Genomic DNA, 9,647 nt, shown 5'->3' with positions numbered 1-9,647 from the left:
TCTCTGAACTAAAAGTAACAAAATAAAGTACAAAGAAATGAAAACATGAAATATATGTATATAAAATGGGATAAGATATGCATCAAATTACGATAAAAACTCTATACAAAATACGCTCATCAAAATCTCCCAACCTTAAACCTTTACTTGTTCTCAAGCAAACATCAATATCAAGAATGCATGTGAATTTATATCTCCCAAACTTCAATAAATTTATCTAATCCTATCAAGTAATATCATCTTTAAGTAAAAATATTCAATTAGCACTACAAGAAAATTTAGATTTCACAACACTTAAAAGATAATGTTTTTTTTAAAAAGCATTGTCTTTTTTTTTACAATACTTTTAATGAAAAGCGTTGTCTATTGGTGATTTTTTTTTGTTCAAAGATTGAAAAGTGTTGTCTATTGATTTTTTTTTAATCAAAGACAACACTTTTAAATCTAGAAAGATCTGGACCGTTGGATGTCACACTATAGAAGAGAGAAGCTTAGGGCTCTCTCTAAAAACAATTGCTCTTCAAGACGTCATCTCCTCTCTCACGCCTCACACCGTACGTCGCCGCCCCTCTCATGTCGAACGATGACCTCAATCCGTCTGTTGATGTTCATCCTCCTCCATCTTCACCGCCTGCCTGCCCTCGATCCACTTCAGCTGTAGCTTCCTGATGTCCACGTCGTCGATCCTCACTGCTCCGGCGTCCGCATCATAGAATCGTTGCAGCAGCACAACAACCGTCGACTTCCCACTCCCGCTGGTGCCCACCAGTGCCACCGTCTGCCCTGCTGGCACCCGGAGGCTGAAGTTCCTCAGCACAGGCACCTTCGGCCGCGAAGGGTACGTGAACTGGACCGATTCAAACGCCACACCTCTCCGAGCATCTCCTCCATTTTCAACCCTTTGGGATCCTCCGCATTGATTCACGGATGCCTGTTGATCCTCTCGAGTATCCTCTTCACTGCCACTAATGCCTCTGCGAATTGCTTCACCTCCACTAGCGCCATGCCAAGAGATCTACGTACACCGATCCATGGGTTTCATTTCACAACCAGAAACAAACACAAAGGATGAAGAACCAGAAAAGCTTAAACTCGCTTACAATCCGCCCAAAACGAAGGAAATTCCGGAGGCATAAATCCTTTAGCCTCTCGCAGTGGTACATCACCATCCGGCTACCATACCAGGCGAGGAACTCCCAGATGGCGAAGGACAACCCAGTGCTTCCCACCTCGAGTCCCTTGGCAATCCCTTGCTTGATCCCCAACGGCCAACCTCACCGTCTTCTCCAATATGACGGAGTACCTCTCCGTGATGCTCTTCACAGCCCCACCTCGAGTCCCTTGGCAATCCCTTGCTTGATCCCCAGCCTCACCGTCTTCTCCAAGATGACGGAGTACCTCTCCGTGATGCTCTTCTGAAGGAGTAGATGGTCTTGATTGAACTCAACGCTCGCTCGACAATGGTGTTGGCTTTGTCGATACCAAAGTATAGGTACTTTGGTATCTGATGATACATGAATGAATTGTCTTTTTAATCTTAAATTTAGTTCTGTCGAAATAATAGGTCGGTTTTAGTGGTTAGAGACAATGAAGTTTTTTGTTTTGAGCTTAGTTTCTTGAAACTAATTCATAGTTGTATTTAATGCTTAGCTGTATAAAATTGTAAGCAATATAACTAATTCTTTTTTCAGGCCAAAATAACAAAGAAGATTATGTTGACACTTCAATGCCAGAGCTACAAGCATTATTCACAGCATCCCATAAAAGTTTGTACTGATATTCTATCTCTCTGTCCTTTGTAATTTTTACACTTGTAGCTAATATCTATTTTGTTCTCTCAGAACTCCTCTCTTCTCGTTTGTTTTTTCTCAAATTCTAGGTAATGTTATATTCTTATTTTCAAATTTTCGAAGTGTGCCGCCATCATTCTCTAAAAATTCATGATTGTGGTAGGTACCATTGGTTGGCCGTGGATCGTGCTGGTGGAAGTCTTCTAGTAAAATCCTAAATGGAAACATGTATAGTCGTGGAAAGTACCATGGTCTAGCCGTGTTCTTTGCTAGAAGCTCGAGTGATGCTCCGAAGTCCGAATCCAATTTTGTCTCCATGGAACACACAGCTATGGCAGCTGCCACAATTAAGCTGTATATGATTCTACAATGTCGATTTTTTAATTTTTTTTTCTCCAAATAAGTTCCAATGCTAAGATCATCGTATCCTTTTAATTAAATCTACAAAGAGCAATCATTCAAATTCAAAATATGAAAAGAATAAAAAAAATAAAAAATGTATTTTAAAATATATTCGTGTAATATAATAAATATATATTAAATAACAATGAAAATATGTATATAATTCACGCGTATTAATGATATAGCATCGATCGTAACTGTCGGTTTCACGATGGACACGGGCACGGATCGAATTTGTTTGCATTTCATAGATAGATTTGATGTGATCTGAGGTGCCACGGTCTATCCAGATCAAGCGTGGCCTTATCTGATACGCCATTTTGTAGTGTTTTAAATGAGTTTGATCTCTCCTTTTTCTGAAAAAAACAAGAGAAAGTTTGATTCTTCATCCATTTCCAGCCATCACACAATTTTATTCAAAGATAAAATTTAAGTGCGATAATATTTATCACAAAATAAATACAAATTGTTCGGACAAAGATAAATTTAAAAAATAGGTCAATATCAATAGATAAGAGAGTCTTATCAGAAAAAAAAAAAAGAGCAAGCCTACTTGTATATAACGTATTGAAAAAGTGAATAAAAATTAATTAAAATTGCTTCTAACATGATTGACAAATTAGTTTCGTATTAATTTTTTTTAAAAAAAAAAATAGTTCCAATATGAATGAGAATTCAATTTCACATTCAGAATTTTAAAGTAACGTGTCTGAGTTGTATTGAATTATAAGTACAGATGTTATAAATTTATATGGATAAGATATTCTTTCCAAAGGTTTTTGGTATACGAGAGTTGTCAATTTTAGACAGGAGATATTCCTTCCGGATCTTCTCCATCCCTTTTGTATGGATCTAGAGACTAGATGATAATTTTTTTTTTTTTTTTTGGAACAGTTTAGTGATTAATATATGAGATATTGTTAATTTAAGATTTAGATTTAAATTTTAGTATAATTGAAGTAAATATTTTCTTTATGTATCAATTACTATTCTAAGAATTAGTAATCATCCTTGATTTATCTACTAATATTGATTCTGACATAAATTAATGAAAATATTAAGGACGAATACAGTCCATCTTATGCCAACTAATGACTAGATTACATAAAGGGTTATCCTATCTGAAGGTGACATCAGCTTCGGATAAGCAAGAACCCTTCAAAATCAACGTGCATGTCAAAATCGAAAGGAGAGGACATTGTACAAGTTACTCGCTCTTGAATCAAAATCCATCGTTATTGTTTGAGGTGGGATTTGATAGAAAAAATTCAAATATATCCATGAAGTGTGTCTCTTCTCTTGCCTTAATGACTTTCTACATAAATCACTTTCTCAAATATACTCCTTTTGCTGTGGCTGTGATTGAATTCTCTCAATCGCTCCTTCTCCTGCATTAACTCAGAATTGGTAATAATGTTCATCCTTTGATTAGTAATGTCGTCTCATTCTTTCCCACAACCTCCTTGATGCTGAAGGCTGCCCCAATGGCAGCGCAGCTGATATTCAGGTGGTGCTTTGCCACGTTGATGCTGAAGGCTCCTTTCGACAAAGGAGTAAAGTAGAGGTGCATTGACACTATAAAAATAACTCACAATAATGACGGACTGACAGTTATTTTTCAGCTGTAAATCATCGATGAATCATTAACAATGGATAACCAATATCCCGTCGTTGCCACATCGGTAAATCAAAGGTGGGATTCAGTTCCCGTCTTTGATCAACGACGGGATTGAGTCCTATTGTTGGGTTCTGACAGAATTGATGATTCCGTCATTTCCTAATGATGAAAATGTTATTCCGTCGGCATAGTTGGGATAAAAAATAGGGCAGAACCCTAATTTGGTCCCGCACTTGCTTCTTTGCTTTCCTTCGATCATCAACGGTGATTTTCAACGATCATCGGTGTCTTGTTCCTCCCGCACGCGAACTCGTCTCTGGCACCCGGTACACCGACCAACACCCTCTCCTCTTCCATTTCATCGCCGAAGCTTGGTCGGCTGCGGCCCCCTGGCTGCGAGCTTGGCCAGCTGCAACTAAGCACCTTACGACCCCCTGGCTGCTGCCAATTAGCTCACGGCCCCTAGCCCTGAGTTTGGTCGGCCACAAGTTTGGCAGGATGCGGGCAAGCTACTCGCAGCCCCTTGACCGTGATTTTGGTCGGAGCTTATCTGGTTGCTAATGTTTTATTGAGCAAGTTTTTGCATTCAAATTAAACTAACCTTGCTTTCTAGAGTCCAATATTACAAACGATGGATGTAATATGAGTACATGCTATTAATATTATTGAATGTAATATGTTTTATTATTTTATTTTAAGTAAAATTCAAATGGTACAGGTTTAATAATATTTCAAATTATATTTCCATTAGATTATAACGTATATGAACAAAGTTTGGATGTATAATAGACTAGAAAATAGATTTATCAGAAATGACTTTATTGCTGAAGTTGAATAGTTTGTGAACTTTGTTAAAAGTTATCCAGAATATATGAATGGTGCCGAGTTACAGTATCTATATAATCATTACAAGTGTAGAAATAAAACATTCTGTGATGAGGATACCGTAAAAGTATATATATGTAAAAATGATTTTATTCTAAATTATAACTGGTACTATCACAGAGAGCCTTACTTGTATGAATCAATTGAGTCTTCTATTGGTTCGTCATTTGGCACAATTGCGGTTAGGGAATCATCAACCAATGATATTGCAATACAATCAATGGTTTATGATACGATGAGTGCAACTGATTATTCCAATATAGATAAAATACCAATGCCTGAATATTAGAAATTATATGAAACGTTAAAAGCTAGTGAAAGAGAAGTGTGGAAAAATATTTCTTCTGGTCATTCCCAACTATCGGCAACTACAAGGTTATTGAACATGAAAGCATAACATCTTTTTCAGAAAGATGTTACAATGACATGTATTAATTGATATCAGAGTTGTTTCTTACTAATGACATAATGACTGATAGCTTCTACAGTACAAAGAAATTGGTTAAAGGTTTAGGTTTGCTTGTAGAGAAGATTGATTGCTGTATAAACAACTATATGATATTTTGAAATGAAGAAAGTGAACTGATTAAATGAAGAATTTATACTCACCCTCATTATAAGCATTGTAGTCGTACACCAGGGAAGAAGAAGAAAAATATTACATGGAAAGTTATATATTACTTCCTGTTAACTGCTAAATTTCAATGCTTGTGTGCATCTGTTGTAATAGCTTGCCACATGAGGTGGCATCATGAGCATGTGCACGAAGGAGGAATAATATACCATCCTTGTGACTCCCCTGCATGAAAATATTTTGATACTATATTTCCCTCTTTTTCAATAGAACCACGTAATATTAGATTAGAACTTTCTGCAAATAGATTTTAACTATTTGGTTAGTTAGGACAATAATATTCATTACTACAACAAAAACTGCAAACGACAACGGATATTATCCGTTGTCATAGGGTCAAAAACTCGTTGTAACTGAGGGCGTTGTAGAATGTATTGCCCTACGACAACGATTTTGAATCTGTTGTCTTTGTAGACATTTGACAACGGTTTTTATCCGTTGTTGTTTATATGCTCAAAAATTTGTTTACGAAGGATACGACAACGTTTTAAAACTGTTGTGGTAGACTCTTTTTACAACAGATATAAACCGTTGTGGTAGATAATATTTACTCGTTTTATTTTTTTTTTACAACAGTTATAAACTGTTGTGGTATATAATTTTAATATATTTTACAATGGATAAAACCGTTATCTTTTATCACTTTTTACAAAAAAAAAAAAACCGTTGTAATTTACATAGTTTTTATAAAATTTTTAACTGTTGTCTTTAATGTTCATTACTATCAAACAATCAATCTTATTTTAATATAAGTAAACCATCAATACAAAACTAAATATTTACTATATTAAATCTAAAATAAATTTATATGTACATGAACGAAAGAAGAAAACACAAAACACTCGGCAAGAATGTGTTGGGCAGGATGTACAAAATGGGGAGAAAGCAACATTTGAATTTGTATGATCACTCCAAAGTCTTGAGAAGTCTGAACAGGCCAGCAACCTCCCTGATGCGCGAGAACTCAATGCAGAAGGCCTGGACTTCTATGAAGAGATCACGAACTGCATATCACAACAAATAGACAAACGTGTCAACAAAAATAAATAATCCACCCAGAATAGAATAGAATCTTAATTCACAGAATTAGAATTTAATTATCAGAGTCATTAGGTAGCCTCATCTTGAAATAAACTTGCGACAATGTGAGCAATATAAGTAATATGTTGATATATATCTATTTTCCAACTGGATTCATGAGTTCCATCCTGAATCACCAAGCCAAGTCAATGTGGCACCAGACAAAGAACTAGAGCTAGGGAACACTAAGTCTATTGTATGTAATCTTATCTTACATTATAAGTGGTTATTTTCACGACTCAAACATCTAGATCATATGACAATAACTTTAATATTACACCAAGCCCCCCTTCAAGGAAAGAGTTTCATATAATTATAAAAAAATTGTAGCACATTTGATTACTCCAAACAAATTAATAGTTGGAAATGCATGCATGATAAAAAAAAACAAAAGTAAACTTGCCGTTGATTATCTTGTTTCTGATAAAACTTTGCAGAAAGACACAAACCAACCTCACCCGTCTGTTTTTCATGTACTTGTCCTGACCATGGAAACGAACATAAAATGCTAGAATTTATCAGCCATTAGAAATAGACAACAACTTCAGGAACCAAATTGCCAACATTATAAAAGGTATAGCCCCTTAAAATGAAAACATACACTGAAATAGCAAAATACAATGGAAAACAAGCTAAATTGTAGAAGTAAAAAATTCTGTATGCTCCACTAACATGCATATTAAGATGCAAGTGAAGTGCATGTTCAAAAGTGAGCAATCTATAATTAAGAGTTTTATCAATTAAAGTAGGTGTATGGAGTACAAGGCCAAAGAAAACATTAAATTAATATAAAAAATAATTTAATTGATTTTAATATTATTAATAATCAAGGGTTGTATCATTCAGATAAACACAACCCAACTCCAAACAGTTTAAACAAATATTGGCTTAGTGACGACAATGTTGACGATAATGGCAGCGATGACTAGATAAGGCAAACATGGAAATAATAAACTAGGCATTAGTCTCATTGGGATTTGTGTAGTTGAACCCAAATGGTTAGTACAAATACATCATGTTTGATGAAGATGGTGAGGATACATGCTAAGATGTTAGTAGTTTAAAATGGCAAATATTAGACAGCATCACAAACATGATTGAATAAGATGAACATAAATAAGAACTTTCACTGAAAAATCAAAACTGAGCATTAAGCTTAATGTATCCGTCCCCTTAGATTCATGTATCAATAGTTGTCTCGATGCTATCCAACAAATTAAATTCTAAATGAGAGATATACCTAAAAATTAAGAAATTTTTAGCTGAAACAAATAAGTGCAATGGACAAGTGAACTGTGAAAGAATCGTGAAATGTAACAAAGATTTTTTTTTCTTTATTCATAGAACTGCGGAAACTAAAAAATTCTAGAACTAATATAACTGCTGACAACCTTTACTTTAGATTAGAAAAACTGGAATTTACAGAGGTATAGTAAGCAAAAGCAACTATGAAGCATGGAACAATGTTTAAATGAAAGGAGTAGTCTAAAGAAGATGAGACTGACAATAAACTAACACAGTGGCAATAAAAGCAAACAATTAAAACAACCAAAAATTAAAGGTGAAAAAGAAACGAAGTTTCACCTCTAAAGGGATGTAGGTGCACACAAGTCAAGAACTTCCCTAACAATTATCAAAATTGATCATCACTTGCACAATGGAACAAATTTCAACTGTTGCTGTCTCTTAGATGATATTTTAATGAAAGGATGTAGTCTAAAGAAGATGAGATTGACAATAAACGATCACAGTGTAAAAAAAGACAAACAATTCAAACTGTCAAAAATTAAAGGTAAAAAAGAAATGAAGTTTCCCTTCTAAAGGGATGTAAGCACAAAAGTCAAGAACTTCCCTAACGATCATCAAAATTGATCAAGCTTATCATCACTAACACAACTATGTCAAATCATTTAGAGCTACTAAGAAAAATACAATTTTACAATTAAAAATGTTTTTATAGGAAAATGATCATACTATGCACCTCAGAGACAAACAAATTTTTTTTCAGATGTAATAAGTTAGTAATTCAAAACCAACGCCTTCAAAAAGTGACAACATTGAGAATGAAAGAAGAAGAACCTTTATGTTTTCACATGATGCTATACAGTTAGTGATGTACATGTGTACAAACTCAGTTGGTAGATTAACTGTAGTTGTCAGTCTGTTGACTACTTCCATTGAGTATAGACTCATTTCCATATTCACAAGAACAATGAAATACCTGCCAACCAAATTCTGATAAGAAAAACAGGCATAGTACCCACATATTTATCACTGACACAAATATCAAAAGATCTTACTCTGAAATTTCAGGAGAATTCATCAACTTTGAAAGAACTTCAACAGCTATAAGTGGGTTGTGCTCAACAAGATCCTAGAAAACATATATAATCTCATCACAAAATTTGAAATGAGAAATCACATAATAATGAAAATAATGCAAACCGGTAGCTTTGAAGGAGTAAGTCCACAATGATAGACGAGTTTCACATCCTTTGCAAGTTCTAACACAAATTGTTGCAAGAAGAAACAAAAAAAAGGCCATATTGTTTCATTAATACAGAAAATGTTGGCATAGGTGAAGGGAAAACAACTAGTAATGTTCATAGAGCACAGCTGAAATATTGGCCACTATGACCAACAGATGCTACCTAGTTAGCGTGAAAGAGAACATGACCTCTTGTTGGGCAGGTGCAAGTGGGCCTTTTAATGCTTTAGCAATCAAATCTCTTACTACAGCCCCTCGACTGGTGTCAGCACACATGCCATAATCCCACAAAAGCTCATGATTGCTGTCAGGATTGAGCCATATAAGTTGTACAAGAATTTGCAGATTAATAACACTAGAGAAAACAATTGAACACGCAAGGTCTCAGGTGAAATTTTTTACTTCTCCATCTAACACTGGGAGCATCGGTGGTGCAGGCCTTATCCATTGTGGACCCAATCCTTCAACAGACAAGTTTTGCATTAAACCTAATATTGCATTGCCTCTATCATCAGAACCAATTCTTGGTTTTGTTCCTGCAGCGGAAAGCTTTGGCCTGAAACAGAGCAATATTACCACAAGGCTCCTAGGAAACTTCTTATATATATCAAGGGGAGGGATATGTTGTATACTCATATGGAGTAGCATCAATGCCGATAGATATATCTGGATCTGGAATAACAAACAGAAATCGATGCTTAAAACAGACACCTTTAGAGATTAAACACCACAAACTTTGACATATGAGCA

At 35.1% G+C, this 9,647-nt stretch overlaps 2 protein-coding genes and 1 long non-coding RNA gene across 3 annotated transcripts; 1 reads left to right on the top strand and 2 right to left on the bottom strand.

Moving 5' to 3' along the window:
• Window positions 1–589: 589 nt before the first annotated feature.
• Window positions 590–1,234, bottom strand: LOC122012246 (putative multidrug resistance protein). The gene is made up of 2 exons (XM_042568725.1): window positions 1,101–1,234; window positions 590–1,015 (listed from the first exon to the last, which is right to left on the bottom strand). Exons 1-2 carry the CDS (start codon window positions 1,167–1,169, stop codon window positions 590–592), a joined length of 495 nt encoding a protein of 164 aa, XP_042424659.1. The 5' UTR covers window positions 1,170–1,234.
• Window positions 1,235–1,316: 82 nt separating this feature from the next.
• LOC122012250 lies at window positions 1,317–2,199 on the top strand. Its single transcript, XR_006120168.1, has 4 exons — window positions 1,317–1,492; window positions 1,692–1,766; window positions 1,842–1,879; window positions 1,954–2,199. It is a non-coding gene; the product is annotated as an uncharacterized LOC122012250 (long non-coding RNA).
• Window positions 2,200–6,148: 3,949 nt separating this feature from the next.
• LOC122012239 (CCR4-NOT transcription complex subunit 11-like) lies at window positions 6,149–9,525 on the bottom strand. The gene is made up of 7 exons (XM_042568717.1): window positions 9,300–9,525; window positions 9,087–9,224; window positions 8,855–8,926; window positions 8,710–8,783; window positions 8,489–8,630; window positions 6,813–6,891; window positions 6,149–6,333 (listed from the first exon to the last, which is right to left on the bottom strand). The coding sequence occupies exons 1-7, from the start codon at window positions 9,378–9,380 to the stop codon at window positions 6,236–6,238; spliced, it is 684 nt and encodes a 227-aa protein (XP_042424651.1). The 5' UTR covers window positions 9,381–9,525; the 3' UTR covers window positions 6,149–6,235.
• Between the last annotated feature and the right edge of the window lie 122 nt (window positions 9,526–9,647).

This window comes from Zingiber officinale, chromosome 1A (assembly GCF_018446385.1).
Source record: "Zingiber officinale cultivar Zhangliang chromosome 1A, Zo_v1.1, whole genome shotgun sequence".
Lineage (NCBI taxonomy): Eukaryota > Viridiplantae > Streptophyta > Magnoliopsida > Zingiberales > Zingiberaceae > Zingiber > Zingiber officinale.
The sequence above is the reverse complement of the archived record's forward strand: the minus strand, read 5'-3'. Positions and strand labels throughout refer to the sequence as shown.

Excerpts from the sequence above, each read along its gene's own strand:
- LOC122012239 (XM_042568717.1), bottom strand. The coding sequence starts at position 9,380 with ATGCAAAACTTGTCTGTTGAAGGATTGGGTCCACAATGGATAAGGCCT. Across the intron at positions 8,927-9,086 it reads TTGCACCTGCCCAACAAGAG|CAATTTGTGTTAGAACTTGC; the intron begins GTCATGTTCTCT and ends TTCTTCTTGCAA. Across the intron at positions 6,334-6,812 it reads CAGAAACAAGATAATCAACG|TTCGTGATCTCTTCATAGAA; the intron begins GCAAGTTTACTT and ends TGTGATATGCAG.
- LOC122012246 (XM_042568725.1), bottom strand. The coding sequence starts at position 1,169 with ATGGTGATGTACCACTGCGAGAGGCTAAAGGATTTATGCCTCCGGAAT. Across the intron at positions 1,016-1,100 it reads TCCTTCGTTTTGGGCGGATT|ATCTCTTGGCATGGCGCTAG; the intron begins GTAAGCGAGTTT and ends CGGTGTACGTAG.